General features: G+C 42.1%; 1 protein-coding gene across 1 annotated transcript in view; it reads right to left on the bottom strand.

The window, feature by feature from the left end:
* Positions 1 to 19443, bottom strand: part of LOC308297806 (cartilage intermediate layer protein 1-like) — a gene marked incomplete at both ends in the record, with an annotated part of 63394 nt that overhangs the window by 1119 nt on the left and 42832 nt on the right. Inside the window, 2 exon segments of the mRNA XM_080741373.1 lie at positions 8501 to 8617; positions 8619 to 8673. Coding sequence (XP_080597499.1) covers positions 8501 to 8617; positions 8619 to 8673 — 172 coding nt within the window.

The following is a 19443-nucleotide window of genomic DNA, read 5'->3' as shown; positions in this document are numbered from 1 at the left end:
AAGGGGTCGCTACTTGTTGTGGAGGACAGAATGGACATTTAAAGGGGTCGCTACTTGTTGTGGAGGACAGAATGGACATTTAAAGGTGAATGAATGAATGAAAGTCTTTATTTTTAACATATAAAAAATGTCAAAAACAAGCCTCACTGGCAATGTCACAAAACAAAAAAAATCCTGGTCAAAAAGGAGTAGGAAGAAGCATAAAACGTATTTAATCCTACCCGAACGCTACTTATCAGCGTCGTCCTCTGATGTCTTTGCCTACCAAAATGGTATGAATTTATATAAACTATTTATATATTACTCAAAAGCGAGAGGAAAAGAAAGCTATATCCAAAAAACTGATAATATACACCATATACATAGATTATATATTTACTCTATATTGTCAATGTAACTCTTCATCTCTATAGATCATAATAATGCATTCTAAGGTCATGTTGTGGAGGACAGAATGGACATTTGGAGGCCATGGAAATCAATGCATCCAGTGTCCTCCTGTCCTGAAGTTTGTTCCATTACATTTGTGTGGCGCATAGACCAGTGGTTCAACCTTTTCAGGCCATGACCTCCCAAAATAATCAAATTAAAACAGGGGACCCCCCAACGCTGACAAGCACTTGGAATGTAAGAGTTGAGGCATTTTGACTCGGTTGTGCCAATTCTTTGCCATCTGGCCAGTGATGTATATTGAACCAGTTACCCATATATGGAGACCCCTGGTACCCATGGAGATCCATGTACTGTATATGGCGATATGCTGTGAGAGCCCAAACATGCTTACTCAGTTATTCGTTATGTGAAAGCCATATATGACATAGGTCTGACATATACCCTTTTATGCCCATAAATGGAGATCCCTCTCTGTAGAACCAGCCGTAAGTGTGGCATGTGGCCTCCATATATGGGCATTCCCATGAAGTCCTGTTAGATATGGGCTTAATATTGATGACATCAAGGAACTCCATATATGGACATAAAAGGGATTCTGTTTGTGTGACATCACAGTGAAGCCAGAGTGTAATGTCAGGGCAGCAAGCCCATTCTGTTAAGAGTGGTTCCCCTGACATCACAGTGACGTCAGAGCATGATGTCAGAGCGACAAACCCATAGATACGGAAAGATGATTGCAATCAATACTGCTATGTATAAATACTCTGTTACAAGTAAAAGTATGAAAGTATTGGCATCAACATATACTTAAAGTACTTTTTTTTACTAAGTAAAAGTACAAATTGTTTGAACATAGCAGATCTACAAGCTCACAATGTGTCACAACGCCAGCTTGTAGATCGGCTATTTTAAAATAGCCTAGGTATAGGGAAATAGTGGATTAATGTATGTTTCACAATATAATCATATCTGCAAAGTAACTAGTAGGACCTAAATTAAAAAAAAATTAAAAAAAAATTAAAATAATTGTAGTGGAGTGAAAGTACAATATTTGTATCAGATGTAGTGAAGTAGAAGAAAAATTATTGGAATTTGGAAATACTCTAGTACAAATACTTCAAAATTGTACTTGAGTACTGTACAGTACTTAAGTAAATTTACTTATAGTTACTTTACACCACTGGTGAAAATACTCACAAACCTTTGGCCAATGTTTGAACTTCGGTCGAAAGCGAAGATAGACACAGGGGAAGGCCTTATACTCTCTGTCTTCTCTCTCTCTCTCTCTATGTGTGTGTGTGTGTGTGTGTGTGTGTGTGTGTGTGCGTGCGTGCGTGCGTGCGTGCGTGCGTGCATGCGTGCGTGCGTGCGTGCGTGCGTGCGTGCGTGCGTGCGTGCGTGCGTGCGCGCATGCACGCGTGCACGCGTGTGCGTGTGTTGATCTATCTGTCTTCCTACCGTAACTATCTATGTAAGTCATGCACATGTAACTCTGTCCTCAGGAATTAAGTGTCAGTTTCTTTGTTTTTTGGAGACACATTTGATACGTTGATCTGGATGACTGTCAACATAATTTGATGATGACAATGGACATTTAGAGAAATGGATTCATCACAAAAGAGACAAAGGCTTGCTGTGGTAAATGCTTAATACACACCCTCCTTTTGAATAAAACCACACACACATCTTTGTCCACTTATATAATATATTATGAATCTGAGATGCATTTCCTTAAAGGAGTAGTTCGCCCCCAAAACAACCTTTTTTCTATTGATTAATCAAACCCTGGAGAATAATATTCTTTTTTTTTGTCTCATTCCTAAGAGAATAATTTGATTACAATAAATATACCCACATTGATTCCGGAGTCGGAATCCAGAATCAATGGGGGTACATTTACTATATATCTTTTTGTCTTAGGAATGCGACAAATACACAAAGAATATCCATGAAGTCAAGAAAAAAAGGCATTTTACTACTACTCCTTTAAGCCTTCCTGTGTGTGTGTGTGTGTGTGTGTGTGTGTGTGTGTGTGTGTGTGTGTGTGTGTGTGTGTGTGTGTGTGTGTGTGTGTGTGTGTGTGTGTGTCAAATGTAATGAATGAAGTGTCCGTTTCTTTGTTCATATTTCGGAAATGTATTTGTTAAGTTAGAAGTAGAACTGCAGACTCACTCCCTATCTTCTGACATAATCTGAAGACTCACCTCTTCAGACTCCACCTTAGCCCGTAGCACGTGCCCTAGCCAGTCCGGTAAATATAAGGCAGGGGTTGGACAAAATTGTATTATTTAGTTTTTCAACTGATTCTGACAGGAAATTAGGTCTACTAGCCAGGTGATCTGCTCACTGCAAATACTCACAGCGGCCAAATCAAGTTGGGCTCCCGACTTTCTATACAAGAGGAAAATACCCAGAAAGAAATCTGCTTTAAGTAGGATGTGAGGGGTCTAACTAGGGGTTTGTCATGATGCTGAATCCATTGCAAGCATTTGTTTTGCACAAAAAACATTCATTGGCCCCAGAAAACGCCCACAAAAGGTGCAAAAGGTGATGACTCATCACTTTTCATCACTAAACCATCATTTTCTGGGGCCATTTTTTGCCCAAGGAATCTTTTTTTGTGCAAAACAAATGCTTGCAATGGATTCAGCATCATGACAAACCCCTACTTACTACTTAAAGCAGATTTTTTTTCTGGATATTTTCCTCCTGTATAGAAAGTCGATGGGAGCCCAACTTGATTTGGCCACTGTGGGTATTTGCAGTGAGCAGATCAGGGTAGATTTTTTATCCTGGCTAGTAGACCTAATTTCCTGTCAGAATCAGTTGAAAAACTAAATAATACAATTTTGTCCAACCTGACTATCGATTACCTTGCAGTCTTATGCAAGGTAATCGGAGACATCAGAGTGGCATCGGACATCGGTTAATTATTTCACCGATGTCCGATTTTATTTGTCTGTAACGTGTCTGCGGAGAGACCATGAAACCTTGAGCTATATATTACTGGGCAATACCAGAATTATCCAGCAGAGCACGATAACAGTCCCAGACACCCCCATGTCATCTGCTTCAGCTACGTAGCTGAAAATCCCGAGGCCCCCATGCAAGGACAGGGGCCCCTTTCACCACAGTGTAGCCTACAACATCACTTTATTTGCACAGCACTGCACTGCAGCCAATATAACAATATGTTTTTGTAATTGTATTTTCTAAGACTGCTATTGGTCATGTTATCCTATGCAAAGTACTGGGTTCTATCCATCTGTCTTTCAACGTTATATGGGACTTTTTCCTAAGCAACCTTCTGATAAATTCTTGAAACAATGAAACAAACAAATGTCACAGTCCAGGACGTTGAAACTATTTGCAGCCATTAACACTTGAAAGTTGAAACTTCTACCATGCCAGCTCTTCTTCACAAATCAGCACCATGGACAGCGAAAGGATGTTCTGAGGTGAGGCTTAAGGCTAAAATGTAATTTAGAATGTTATTAAGACAGATGCCAGGTCATTGTTGACATGGCATCCTATCTAGTGCGTATTGTTTCAATACGCAGATCATTGTTATTCTACTGTTAACTGATACTGTTGTTTACGGTCAGTAATTGCTAAGGTGGACAGTAACTATGTACACATTAATGTACTCATCATGATTATTATTATAGGCTATACTATTGTATTTGTTTTATTTGCAAGCACATGACCATCAATATATATTTCAAACAGAACTGTTTGTGTACTTTTGACTCCACTACATTTCCAGGAAGGGACACAAATATATTCTAATGCAGGGGTCTTCTTTGTGTGATAGGATCATTATTTTCAAAGAACAACTTGAACCCTCGCATCCCCATTCGGATGAGAACTTTAGCCAAAAATAGCAGATCTACAAGCTCTCAATGTCTCGCAGTGCAAGGCGTTAAGAGCTTGTAGATCGGCTATTTTTGGCAAATAGGTATGGCGTAGAGAGTTGAAAGATCAAATTGACTGAATATCTGCGATTTGGTTAAATGTCTGAAAAAACACATTAACAGAAATCCAACATAGACTGATGACAGTGCTTTAATGAAATCGATGAAAATCTGCAACACAATTTTATACAGTATGTACTGGGGGTCCCTGCTTTATCTCCCTCTCAGTTAAGGGGTCCTTGGGCTGAAAACCCTGTTCTAATGAATCCCTATTTCAAACATAGTGAAAACAGCGGATCTACACACACACACACACACACACACACACACACACACACACACACACACACACACACACACACACACACACACACACACACACACACACACACACAGGGGCGGCCGCCAGGGGGGGCCAGCGGTGCACTCGCCCAGGGCGAAGTGCACCGAAGAAAAAGAAAAAAAAAAGTAGAGTGAAGGCCGTGCAAACAGTCCACTCTTGTCTGTTTATATCAGACCGAATACAACAACACCACCTGGTGGTAGCTTTTATATATACTCTATGGGTGGTAGTGATAGAGGCTGGCCACTCCGCCCCCCCCTCCCCTCCATGTGATGTCATATCCACGCGCCAGTATTGAAATTGAAAACAACAATGCATGGAGTTCTCCGTCTTCACTACTATGGATATATTATAATATAGATGCTTGCCCTGAAACATCACATGGAGAGGATCATGTTGTTCCTGACTTAACACAGACCTCAGGCTATCAGCCAGGATATAGGAACTCTTGTCTCACTGTGCGTGACTGTGAAAGAATCATTTCTCCTGATCAGCCCAAGGTAAGACAGTCAGATCATGCTTTTATAAACCCTATTATATTAAGCCCAAAATGGTTCTGCCGCCGTGTAGAACCGAACCGCTTTTAACTTGAAAAAATGCATAATTTGCCCGCAAATAACTTGAAAAAATGCATAATTTGCCCGCAAATAACTTGAAAAAATGCATAATTTGCCCGCAAATAGCTTGAAAACATGCATAATTTGCCCGCAAATAACCGATTTTTCCGGCGCCGCGAGGGGCCGCGCTTCGCGCGGCCATAGGGCGGCGCTATACTACCTCGCCTAGGGCGCAATATACATACCAACCGCCACTGCACACACAGTTAAAACATGGAGATAAAGAGGTTTCTGCCAGACAATGATATATTGCAGAACAAATGTTTTTTTTAACCCTTTTTTTAGGTAAGTTACTTTTCCACCTGCTCCTATTTGAGTGACGGCCGTCAGTTCCCGCCCTTCTTTAGAACGATCCCAAGTGACGTCTTCAAGGTGAAAGTCTAAACAAGACATACGATCTGTTGGTATCAAGTAGGCCTATAGTAACATCACAACACTCAAGCACTTTCCCTACTCTTTCCTGGAAGTAACTCAGTCCCCGCCCTGTACCCATTGTTCCCCAATTAAAAAACCTTACACTTTATCAACAAACAGGTACGACAGATACATCGGTCGAATCAATGTATTGGTTGCTTTGGAGGCATCAGAGTGGCATCGGACATCGGTTAATTATTTCACCGAGGTCCAATGTTATTTGTATATTTTTAAAGGGGGACTAAAGACATTTCTTTTTAACAAGGCGTTTGCCTAGGCCCTAGACAGTCGTTGGATGTTTTGTGTGTTTTTCTTAGCTGTGTATAGGTGATCAATGTTCTGATTTCATTCACTGTGTTCTCGTTTTAATTCTTAGTTGTTTTAGTCTTTCGATTTTAATGTAGCACTTTGAGATTTGCTTCAAATGTAAAGTGCGTTATAAATAAAATGTATTATTATTATTATTATTATTACCCGTATGTAACGTGTTTGACAATGAAACCTTGAGCTATATATTAGTGGGCAATACCAGAATTATCCAGCAGAGCACGATATAACAGTCCCAGACACCCCCATGTCATCCTCTTCAGCTGCGTAGCTGAGAATCCAGAGGCCCCCCTGCAAGGATAGGGGGCCCTTTCACCACAGTGTAGCCTACAACATTCTATCCATCTTTCAATGTTATATGAGATATACTTTTTCCTATGCAATCTTCTGATAAATTCTTGAATCAATGAATCAAACAAACTAATGTCCGACAGAGCGACAGCCCAGGACGTTGAAACTATTTGTAGCCATTTAGCACTTGAAAGTTGAAACTTCTACCATGCCAGCTCTCTTCACAAATCACCATGGGCAGCGAAAGGAAGTTCTGAGGTTAGAAAAAAAGAAAATAAAGAGAATTATTCTGACTGAGGCGGCCAAAATAGCGCATCAAACTCTTCACAGCGAGCACTCTATCTCTGCTCTCAGAGCGTTTCTAAAGGAGAGCAGCTGTAATTGGAATTCTATTGAAAGATCTTGCTTGTAGATTAAGGCTAGCGTCTCTGCGGATGCTTGCAGCTCATCATCATTGGCCAGCCTGTATCAGTTCTCTTGGGCATAAGCAACGGAATCACTTTGCAATTGCATCCATTCCTCTAAATTAGCCCTGAAACATGACAGTTGTTGATAATCTGATGTACGACCGTCATGGGTCATCGCTTACCTGCGTTGGTGGAGGCGGGTGCAGCCAGGCCAATCCAAAAGCCCTATACAAACTACACCAACAGTCCAATTTCACAAACAAAGTGCTTTATAAAGTCACAACCAGTTATAAAGCTTGGCCGGCATTGTATAATTACTGTCCTGCATTGTATTTGTTAATAAAAAGCCTTTTTATCCGATCGTTTAGTGTTTTCCCATGCATTTCCAGGTGTTCCGCATGCGCAGTTGCGCACCAACCCCATCTATTGAACACTGAGACGTGGGCGTGCATGCAGAACACCAGGAAATGCATGGGAAAACATAAAACGATCAGATAAAAAGGCTTTTTATTAACAAACACAATGCCGGCCAGTAATTATACAATGCCCGCCAAGCTTTATAACTGGACTTTATAAAGCACTTTGTTTGTGAAATTTGACTGTTGGTGTAGTTTGTATAGGGCTTTTGGATTCGCCTGCACCCGCCTCCACCAACGCAGGTAAACAATGACCCATGACGGTCGTACGTCAGATTATCAACGACTGTCATGTTTCAGGGCTACCTCTGGATCTATGTTTGAGCTGGGAAATGATGATATCGATGCACCCATAAAAGACAGTAACTTTGAAACTTCTGGACACATGACGTGAGGCGCTGATCTTCGCAGAGTTCATCAAAGTGTTGCTTTGTGCGTCGTCCGCGTGAAATTACTGCTAGAGCCCCATGAAGCTGCAAGATCCTGTGCTGTGCTTTTGACCTCCTAGGTCTATTGTTGTTGAAGTTTATTGTTATGTTTGATTTTTGAAATACACCTGCAGTATTATGTTTTCAGGCTTATAGCTAAAGATTTGCCATATTCAGTAGCTATGTGTGTTATTGTTTGTTTATCTGATTGCACTATATTTGGAACATTGTTTAAAAAAAAGGGGGGGGGGGGGGGGGGGAGCAATGTGATGTACAGGACATTTATGCTGGTACAACTACCCCGCCTAGTGGACAGACTGGACACATATACAGTTTAACCAGTCATGGGATTCATGCAATAGTAGGCCTATGCACTATGCAGCCAGAACTCTGTATAAACTAGATGGTGAATAAAGCCCTTGGATTGAAAGCACGCAACACGTCGTTGTACTTTGGTATCTGAACAAACAACATAAACATTACACCATATCCCCCGAAAGAGAGGTGGACTCTGTGATTTGACAACAAACGTTTTGCCTATGTTGTAGCCTACAGAATATTGATGCAATGTTATTGGTTGACATGCAGTACCTGTCTTTAACATTACACCACAATATAAGTAGGCCTATACATATTAGATAAATCTAGACTGACACTTCGCTTCATGTTGCTTTGGTTGAAAATGGGTGAAGTGTTTCCTTAAGTAAAGGGGGGAAAATATGAAGACAAAACACTCAAAATATTTCATGAATCAATTTCAACACACACACACACACACACACACACACACACACACACACACACACACACACACACACACACACACACACACACACACACACACACACACACACACACACACACACACACCCCTCTCTCTCTCTCTCTCTCTCTCTCTCTCTCTCTCTCTCTCTCTCTCTCTCTCTCATCCATTTCAGATCTATATCTGCTCTCCTCCTGGTTGAAGAGCTAGCTCTGCGTCGCTGGGCTCTGCCCTGCTGCTCTGACGAATAGGCCACCACCTGGGTGGACGATCTCTGGACCTGCAGCCCCTCCGACTCCCTCATTATCCCTGGCCATCTGAGAGAGGGTCTGTTGTTGTGGGTTGGTCTGGAGATGCTGTCTCCAGACCGTCACCGGCGAGGTGACGGTCATCGGCCCCGTGGTCAGCGGCGAGACCCCCGCCGCTGACCCCGTGGTCATGCGGCCCCGTGGTCATGCAGCGGCGAGCTGACCACCCCGAGGTGGCGAGCACGGGGTCAGCTCGCCGGGGTTAAAATCACCGCTAATATTTATTATTACGTTGTTTTTCATTATTAATAAACGTTTTCTTTTTTTGTAATGTTATTTTCCAGTGTTGAATATTGAAGAGGAATTTTCAGCAATAAGAATTAATGCAATACTGTTATTTATTATTAAAGGCAATAAGAATTAATGCAGTACTGTTATTTATTATTAAAAGTTACTTTGGGGGATCTTAGTTTCAATAAAGGTTTGAAGAGGAAAAGCCAATCACAATGATGGATCCTGTTTGGTTAATATTATTAATATAATATTAATATAGTAGTGTGTACCAATTTGTGTATAACGGTCAAATATCATAATTCTTTGATTGTGCTGTTTGCCACTCTGTGTTCCAAAACAAACCCTGTTGTTTTAACTTTGTTGTTCCTACAGCCTTGACACTGTACAAGGGCCTGATATTTAACTGGCAAACCATCTTTAAGTCAACAACTCTGTTGTGTTCTGACCACTGATAAAGGTCAGGTCAGCCGATGAGGTGACCACGGTCACGATATTACATCATACTGGTTCACAGTAACTATATAAAATCATGTCAACTGTCTATTAGCCAGTATGGGTGAATGGCTGTACTGTACTGTACGTTGACCTCTGCACTATTCTTTCAATACAACTAACAGAAAAACGGACTTACACTGTGTGGACTCATTTCTTGTGTGAGAGTACTTTAATATTTTGGGGGAAACTGTCTATTCATATGGAATATAATAATCTTTCCATCAAATGTATATTGATAGGAAAAGGAAACCTTTTATCCATCACACAACATCATATTGTGTACCGTCAGTTGCAACCGCCGGATGTGCAGAGCTAAAATGGCAGACGCGCCGATCTGGCCCCGACAACGGAAATCTTTGGGACAACCCTCTGCTTTTTCAGTCCACAGAGCACGTAGTCCGGACGCGTTGTGGCAAGGCGTTTCATGCAATTTTCTAAAAACAGAGTTTAAACATAAACAATGAAACCAGTATGGTGTTCCAAAACTCCCAAACAACTTAAAAATCAGGGCAAAATTTGTTTAAGGGGACGGGTGGTTTTACCGATATATACTTTATCACATGGGCATCTTAAAACATACACAACATGTTTTGTGTTGCATGTGATAAAGCCCCTCACTGGAAAAGTTTTCCCTGTTCTAGCCTAGGGTGTCTAAAGACATTGGTTGTTGAAGTATTGCTGCATTGAGCACAATTGACACAGGGGTAATTCCCTGGTTTAAGAGGGGTCAGAAGAGTCTGTTTAGGAGGTGGCAAAATATTGGCTCTAACCAATTTGTCCCTTATATTTGGTCCTCTTTTATGAACAAAAAGAGGTGGGTCTTTGAAATGCTGGATGAGAGCTGGATCTGATTACAAGATATGCCAGTATTTCAGGACCCTGAGGGGTGTAAGTGGTGATACAAGACACTGAATAGGGTTTTTATTTTTTGACACTCTTTTTCAATAAAACAGGTCTAGGTTTAGATAGAGCAATCTGGTAGGCATCATCAACACATTGATTAGAATAGCCCCTTTCCAGGAAGTGTTGTTATTTTATTTTATATATATATATAATTTCCAAGGCCTTTTCCATGTAGTCCTCATCGGAATGGCAAATGCGTCTCAGTCTGTAGAACTGACTTTTTGGTAAGCCATTTTTAGAGCTTTGGGATGAGCACTACTAAATAAAAGAAAAGTGTTACGGTCAGTTTCTTTATTATATAGGGTGGTGATGAGGCCTCAATTTCTTTGCTCTATCCACATATCAAGAAATGACACTCGTTTCATACTCAACTGTAAACTTAAGATCAAATAGTCCACCAATTCCTCAGTTTTTCCTGGAAAAGGCAAAATACATCATCCAAATACCTGTACCATTTGAGGATTAGTTTCACAAAAAGGATTGTTCTCAGGATTGAAAACAAAGTTGTACTAAAAAAGACCATATAACGTTTGGCGTAATCTGGAGCAAAAGTGGGGCCCATAGATGAGCCCTTTAACTGTAAGTAGAAATCCCCAATAAATGAGAAATAGTTGAGTTTAAGGACTAGAGAGGCTAACCCACAGACAAATGCACTGGGGGAGGTCAGTGCGATCCTTAAGATAAAACCCTCGTTCATGGGATATATTATTTATATATAAGGTAACCAATATTGTCCAGGTAAATCTTTAATCTCTGAGATTTTATTAATGACATCAGTGGAGTCCTGGACATAAGATGGAAGTCTAAGAACATATGGCGTAATAAAATAATCAACAAAATTTGACAGAGGCTCCAAAAGGGAATCATTACAAGCTACAATGGGTCGGCCCTTAGGTTCAATCAGACTTTAATGAATCTTGGGCAACATGTAAAAAACAGGAATCACATCATGTTCAGTTAAGAAAGTTATATTCATCTTTATATCAAAGCTAATGCTCCTTCTGTAACATGTAAGGTTACCAACCGTCCTGTAAATCGATCGTCACGTTTTTGGAAACTAAAAGACGTGTCCCGTATTGAACTGATACGGGATGCTCTTTGTCCCGTATTTTAAGGTTGGGGGATAAATATGAATGACGTGGTGATTTAATTGAGAAATGACGGTGAATCTGCCCGTCAGCTTCCGCTCTGCTCTCCTCTGAGACATTAATTGCTGCATCCCATTGTTGCTGTGTGAGCCTGTTTGTTTGTGGGCAGCGCATTGGCTCATTGACACAGTGTTGCTAAGACACAGTCTCTGCCCTCGACACCAATCCCATAGGCTGTAGGTTCAGTCTACAAGTTGCTTGCGAGCGAGCATGCGACAGTACTCAGCTCAGAACATTATTTAATATCTTAAAAAAACGTGTGACAGAAGATTGTGTACAAACAGATTAGACATAAATCCATGATAGCCTAAGCACAACGTGAGCCATGGGATGGTAGTCCTGAACTGACACAGTAGCCTATCTTGTCTGCCAACTTTAGCGACTCCAGACTGGCTGGTATGTGAAATAACATAAGCATGTGTTGATTTTGTTTTGTAATAACCTAATGTTTATTATTGTATGCTAATATGATAGTGTTGAGTACCAGGAGAGTGGGCACATGAGAACCAGGTATATGTTTTGGAAAATTTAGAGAAATAAAATATACACTACATGATTTTAAGGTAACAGGTTAGGTGGGCACCAAGGAAGAATGGGTGGTGTTAAATTGGATGTATTACAAAAAAAGAAAAAAAAGAAAAGAAAAAGAAAAAAAGATGGCGTTCCAAAGAGTAATATCCTGGTCTACGCTACAGTTCTACAGTATACTATACTCAAATAAATTCAAATAAATTAAGGGAACATTTTGTTCCCATCATTTCTTTGAGCAGTTATACATAGGCCTACACATACAAAAGTAAAATATACATGATTACAACATGATTAAACATCCTATAAGGTCTACTTTTTCTACAAATTGCTACAAAACCTGTATCTCATTCTGGGGCAAAAACAAGAAGTTGAAGGAAACATTTAAGTCTGATAATGATACATAGGTGCCTAGATGTCCCTAGTGCCCACTTACCCTGTACTGTATACAATTTGAACTTGTTGAACATAAAAAAGCGAACACCAAAAAGTGAAAAACTTCTGGGAACCCAGATTATAAAACCTGTGGATGTCATATCATAATGGCATAAACAATAAGCTGCAATGTACATTTCGGAGGTTCAAATCATTTATAGCCTACTTATCATTATTTCATACCATTTTTCAAAGCATTTTATTATTTGCTTTTGCAGTTTTACATAGGCAGTTGTTTTCATTTGAAAAAAATACATACACAATACTGCCCTACAAAGGCAGAGTGCAGTAACTACGTTTTTGGACACACCAACTTATTTGTGTTGCCCAAAGGTCAAATTAGCCATCATGATATCGGGGGATGAACAGTTACCTCAAAAACAGATAGGGCCTATACAATCAGTGTAATATAACTTATGCCTAAATCTCATTTGGCTGGTTGCGACCGCCAGGTCGCACTTACTATCAAAACCTCCACCGGCTGTCTGTCTGTCTGTCCGTCCGTCTGTCTGTCTGTCTGTCTGTCTGTCTGTCTGTCTGTCTGTCTGTCAGTCACACGTCACACGTCACACTTTTGCCCTGCTCATATCTCCGCAACCGTTGCCCCGATCCATGCCAAATTATGCACACACACTCCTTTCCTGCCAAACCACAACCTCCACACATCAATTCTCATATGGCCCTCTTCTAGTGCCACCATGAGGCCGATTCTTGCAATTTTTGGACACTGCTCCTACAATAGTTCCCCTAAAATCACGCAAATCGGTACACAGTATGTCTACACTCATCTCATCAACATGGATCTGTCCCATTTAGCGCCACTTTCAGGCAGATTTTTTAAACCACATTTTTGGACACTACTCCTACAGATTTGGCCCTAAAATCACGCAAATCGCTACACAGTATGTCTACACTCATGTCATCAACATGGATCTGTCCCATATAGCGCCACCATCAGGCCCACTTTTTCAAACACATTTTTGGACACTGCTCCTACAAATTTTGCCCTAAAATCACACAAATCCGTACACACTTGCTCTACACTAATGTCATCGACATGGATCTGTCCCATTTAGCGCCACCTTCAGGCTGATCTTTTTAAACACATTTTTGGACACTACTCCTACAGATTTTGCCCTAAAATCACGCAAATCGCTACACAGTATGTCTACACTCATGTCATCAACATGGATCTGTCCCATATAGCGCCACCATCAGGCCGATTTTTTCAAACACATTTTTGGAAACTGCTCCTACACGCTTCTTTCTGGTCTTAACATGTCCACGTCTCCAAGGATAGGCTTTTCTCTGCATCTGAAAGTCAGGGCTACCCCAGCACCTGACATTTGATTTGAGGAACCAGATGAGGTGCCATCAAAGCAGCGTCCAATAGCGATCCCCTTTGCCACCGTTGGGTTCTGGGATGTGACTGTATAGATGCCATAGTTGTGTCCCAGTGCATCAAGAGGTGCCAGCATGGTGAATGCAGAGGAATCACTGTTTTGAGCAACTGGGGGACGGTTGGTGAGATAATCCTGTAGAAGGCTATTGATATTAATCCGGTGACAATTTCCCTGTGGGATGACTGACACAAGTGTTCGGTCCACCACAGCTTGGTCAAACAGCTTTCCGCTGCATTTAAATTCTACACAGGCTGCTGAGACCTGGGTGGCCTGGGTGTCCCAGGTGCTGCGTATATCCCTGATACCATAGAGCTTGCCTTTGGTCACTGGGTGTGTTCCTCCCAGGTTTCTGGACCTGACCATCACTTCCTCCGGCCCTTGTATCTTGACTTTGATATAGCAGGCCTTGAACTCCTGGGGATTGGGCCACCAGGAGAGATAGTGGGGTATCCATGAGCTCAAATCGGTCTCCTGGAAGGGAACAACGTTGTATTCATGCTTGTCCTTTCCCACTCTGAAGAATCTGAAATGGTTTGCGTAAACATGGGCGTTTTCACAGGCTACCAAATCCTGTTTGGGGTATATTGGCCCATTGGTCTCATCAAAATTAGCTGGGTCAGGTTTTGCCAAGTTGGTCCTGAAGGCTGTTTTCTTCAGGGCGGGATCATCGTGGTCTGTGCGCTGGTAGTCTAACTTATTCAGATATGGCTGGGATACTCCGATGATATTTGGATTCTTAGGGATAGAAGGAGCCGCCTCAAGCTCTTCCCCTCCCATCAACGCTGTGGCATAGGCTTGATAGGCATCAGACGTCTGGTCACAGAACGATATTAAACAGGCCCCATTGGGTCCAGTTATCACACTGGAAAAGAATCCCCATGTCGTGGGCTCCAGGCTTATCAGGTTGGTCACGACACCCACCAGCTGGTCGGTGGGGAGGAACTGGTCATCCTTGTAGGCACGGACTTTGACGTAGCAGAGCCGGTTCTCGGCCACGTCGAAATTGTACAGGCGTCCTCTGATCTCCATGTTGCCGATGAGGAACGTGCGCTCCTCTCGCTTGTTCCTGCCATGGCCACCGGTGGTCCTCTGCGTGTAGCTGAAATCACTCTCCTCCTCCCAGATACCCGTGTTTGGGTTCAAGGACCACAGCTTCATCTTAGGGATGTGCTCTTGCATTGTGATGTGCTGCGTGTCGAGGAGGACCTGGACGCCGCCCGCTCCAAGGACCTCCTGGTTCGTTTCGTCTCTTAAGTCGACGGAAAACATGCCGTAGGTCCTCAGCGGGAGCATGTCGCCCTCTGCGTCAACAAAGTTGAGGTCGCTGGGGGCCGCGGCAGCCGTTGTGATATTCCTGGGGTCAATGAATGTGATGCTGGCTTTTACAGTTCCTTCATATATCTCTCCGTTTTCCTTGTAGAAGGAATTTGGGGGAATGACTAACTGGCCTATGGGATCCTCCCCTTTGATTTCGCCCAATTCAATGGTGTTGGTCTCCCCTGAATCGATATCAATTGGTGCCTGCTTTCTCATCACCTTCACCTTGTGGTAAATGGATCCCCCCCTCTTGTCAAAGATTAACACTTTTGTAGTGTCAATGAATTTCTGAGTGGGATCAGCAAAAGTCACAACCAGCCTCTTTGTCTCTGGTGGGACATTCAGGTTAAAATCGCCTTGGTATCCAGTAAAGCCTACTCGCTCTTTACCAATGTAGATGTGTCCAAAACGCAGTGGTTCATGGTTGTCGACGCTGACCACTCTGCCACGAACCAGTACAATTGGCTCAACACACTTCTGGCAGCTGCACTTGGACACAACAAGGACGGGCAAGCTGTAGCTCCCGCAGTCGATGGTTTGACTTTCCATGCTTTCGACGGCACAGCAGAAAGCACCGCCATCCCTGCAGCGCATATCAGAATCCAAGGAGCCAGCGCATTTGTTGAGGGGGCAGCGGCCAGTGTTGTAATACTTGGAGTCAGTCCCATTCTGAACACAGTCGAAGGGCAGCCTGATTAGGTGATTCTCCGGAGTAGGATTACACGCCGATGTTCCATTAGCTGTGAATTACACAACAAAATGATGAATTAGTGCTGATGTGGACAGAGAATACATTTACACCTGATATACAGCAGCATACACATACATGCACATGGAAACAGGATCAAACTAATAGTTATAAACACATATAGAAAATGTTAAAGGAATCCCTTTTTTGAACTAGAAATGGCAGAGGAATGCATTTGCAAGGGATGGGTAATGGGTTACATTAATGCACACCTGGGGCTTTACAACAGCAAAAGCATCAACTTATATTGTAACCTCTTGAGTGTATAAAAAAAAAGAAGATCTGCTCCTCCAACATATACACACACATACACACTTTAAAATGCACACTGACTGCATGGACTGAGAACATGCGTGGCGGGCCAAGTCAGGCTGTGAAACATCCACGATGTGGTAATTAGACATGAAGTTGAGGAGAACATTTACCAACCATCCAGATGGGAACTGGAAAGAAAAGGATTATTGGTAGCCCAGACATTGGCAAAATTATTAATTTGCATGATATCATGGTCTGGTTTACCATCAAATATTCTTGTTAAGACCCCCATCTCCCAAATAAGTTGAATATTGCAGACAGATGGAACTGTCTGATTAGTCTGGAATACCATTAATGTACCAAGGACCCTTTTGTATTTATTCTGTAAAATAAAACATCTATGTAGCTTCAAGCCATTCGAAAGAAAAGAGGCTAATAATGAACACAAGCTGCCTTGTCATGCAGAGAGTTGACACACTGATCCCAAGATTATTATTCTTTTCATTCATGCTGTAAACACCAGGAGGAGGTGTGTGTTGTGATTCTTCTGAAGAGGCTTGGGGTAGATTGCTATAACAATTACCAGGGGGATGTGCACGCAGTGTCTATCTCGCCCACACGGATATGGAAACGGACATGTCTGTCGGACTTGACTCCACCGCCAAAAAAATATCAGGATTTATAGACAACCCTCTGGATTTCCATTCAGTATAGTGGAGTTCTGGAGAAGGGTTTTTACAGTGTCTAGGGGCCATCTTTCACAGTAAAGAATCTTTGTTTAGAAAGGAGCCATTTCAACGAATGTAAACATAATAAAAACGTAATGCTCCAGAAGCACCCCAGATGCTGGGAATCTCAATAGTTTCTGACCTTACTGTTCTATTAAATGACACAGGTAGACCACTTCTCTCTTTCAGGTGAGGTACTTTACACAGTGAATCAGCTGGCTGGAACTTCCCATGAAGATGTGTATTCAATTACCATTGCAGCTGCACTTTGTTTAATGAAAATCAATGTGCCAGCTAGTGTTCCTTTCCAGGATTTTTTGTCAAAATGTGTCATTTCAGGTGAAATGACTATTAGCCCTTGTCTGCTGTTTTTACAGCGTGGCACCTAGGGGGCTGTGTTCAGGGTGTTGCTGGAAATGAGTGGTGTAAATCAGCTACAACTAAAAAAAGATAATAATAATAATAATAATAAAAATAAGGGTAATACTAATAATAATACAATTTTATAAGCAGCTAATCGCTCAGCGCCAAATGTCTTGTGCACACTGCCATTAGGCCAAGAAAGCAAACCGAATAATTAGTACATATTTGGTGTATCCTGACCTAATCAATATGTCGTCATCAACATGAAATAGAGCTCGATCACTGGGACTCTGACGTAGGCTCGTAACTAACTGGCAGAATCTCTGGCGCTTCCAATGCCTTGCTGTTCTATGTCTAACCCTTTGGGTATCTGTCTCTATTGAGGTCCGTCGAGAGTGCTGCCAATATAGCTTAGTGCTTAGTTCAAGAGTCAGCTAGCTTCTGGCAGGACTCTCGACGGACCTCAATCATGAGATCCAGAGATAGCCGCTCCAATAAGTAACCTTGTGCGTAGGTACAGTATACTGTATGTTCGTGTATATGTTCAACCCTATCCGTACGTCCCTTTTCTGATTAGACAATATAATGATATATATATATATATATATATATATATATATATATATATATCATTATAATGACAATACAGTATTTACCGTGGAGAAAGTAAGTGTTCCCTGTGACAACATCATGTGGAAGACTCCCTAATCGGGAGATAAGCGACTGTCAGGTCGCAGCGTGATTTTAGGCCAAAATGTGAAGGAGCAGTTTCCAAAAATGTGTTTGAAAAAATCGGCCTGATGGTCGCGCTATATGGGACAGATGCATGTTGATGAGATGAGTGTAGACATACTGTGTACCGATTTGTGTGATTTTAGGGCAAAATATGTAGGAGCAGTGTCCAAAAATGTTAGAAAAAGTCGGCCTGATGGTGGCGCTATATGGGACAGATCCATGTCGATGACATGAGTGTAGACATACTGTGTGCCGATTTGCGTGATTTTAGGGCAAAATCTGTAGGAGTAGTGTCCAAAAATGTGTTATTAAAAATCGTCCTGAAGGTGGCACTAAATGGGAGAGATCCATGTTGATGACATGAGCGTAGAGCAAGTGTGTACCGATTTGCGTGATTTTAGGGGGAAATTTGTAGGAGCAGTGTCCAAAAATGTGTTTTAAAAAATCTGCCTGAAGGTGGCGCTAAATGGGACAGGTCCATGTTGATGAGATGAGTGTAGACACACTGTGTACCGATTTGTGTGATTTTAGGGCAAAAATTGTAAGAGCCGTGTCCAAAAATGTTTTTTGCAAGAATCGGCCTCATGGTGGCACTAGAAGAGGGCCATGTGAGAATTGATGGGTGGAGGTTGTGGTTTGGCAGGCAAGGAGTGTGTGTGGAAAATTTCACATGGATAGGGGCAACGATGGCGGAGATATGAGCAGGGCAAAAGTGTGACGTGACAGACAGACTGACTGACTGACTGACTGACGGACTGACTGACAGACAGCCGGTGGAGGTTTTGATAGTAAATGCGACCTGACGGTCGCAATCATCATCAATTTGTACTTAGTGTGCTACTCGAACTGGGGGTTTACCAGGCTAACTCGAACCCACACTGTTTCTTCAGGAACAGTATATTAGTATTGAGCACCGCTCACTTCGGGTGTGATTTTTATTAAACATTTTTATGGTAATAAATACTGTATACGTACCAAGCACTGTGAGGAAGGCCTGAGAGGACTTGATGCTGCCCACAGAGCTGCTGGCTTTGCAGTGGTAGTGACCTGCCTGCTCACGCTTCAGGTCTTTCAGCACAAGGTCCTCTTCGTACTTATACAGCTTCCTGTCCAGCAGAGTCCCATTATGGTACCTGAAAGGCAGGGGTGAGTGGGTGAAGAGGAGGGAGAGGAAGAGCAGAGTTTCTCTAAGACAAGTCGTCCTGAAAGAAACACACTCCTCAATCAAGGAGCCAGCCAAACATTGGACACTGCTCCTACAAACATTTAAATACGGCTCGCTTTCTCTGCTATGCTTGGTTCTGAAGCTTTAGAACCATTCGCTGCTAGCTGCTGCCCTCCTCCACCCCAGCCTCCACCTTGCACGATTAGTCTGGCTAAGCTCAATACTCGTGATTGTCTGATTGACAGTCTGATTAAGTTCATGTCATGTATTGCTATTGTTCTGCTATTGTCTCCCTATGGGGGGTATTGCTTAGCGTTCCTTGATTTAGCTTAGATGCTCAGAAAAGCTTGCACAAAATTCAGGGA

Source organism: Nannobrachium achirus, assembly GCF_963921795.1.
Source record: "Nannobrachium achirus genome assembly, chromosome: 14".
Classification (NCBI taxonomy): domain Eukaryota; kingdom Metazoa; phylum Chordata; class Actinopteri; order Myctophiformes; family Myctophidae; genus Nannobrachium; species Nannobrachium achirus.
Note: the sequence above shows the minus strand (reverse complement) of the source record. Positions and strands in the feature narration are given on the sequence as shown.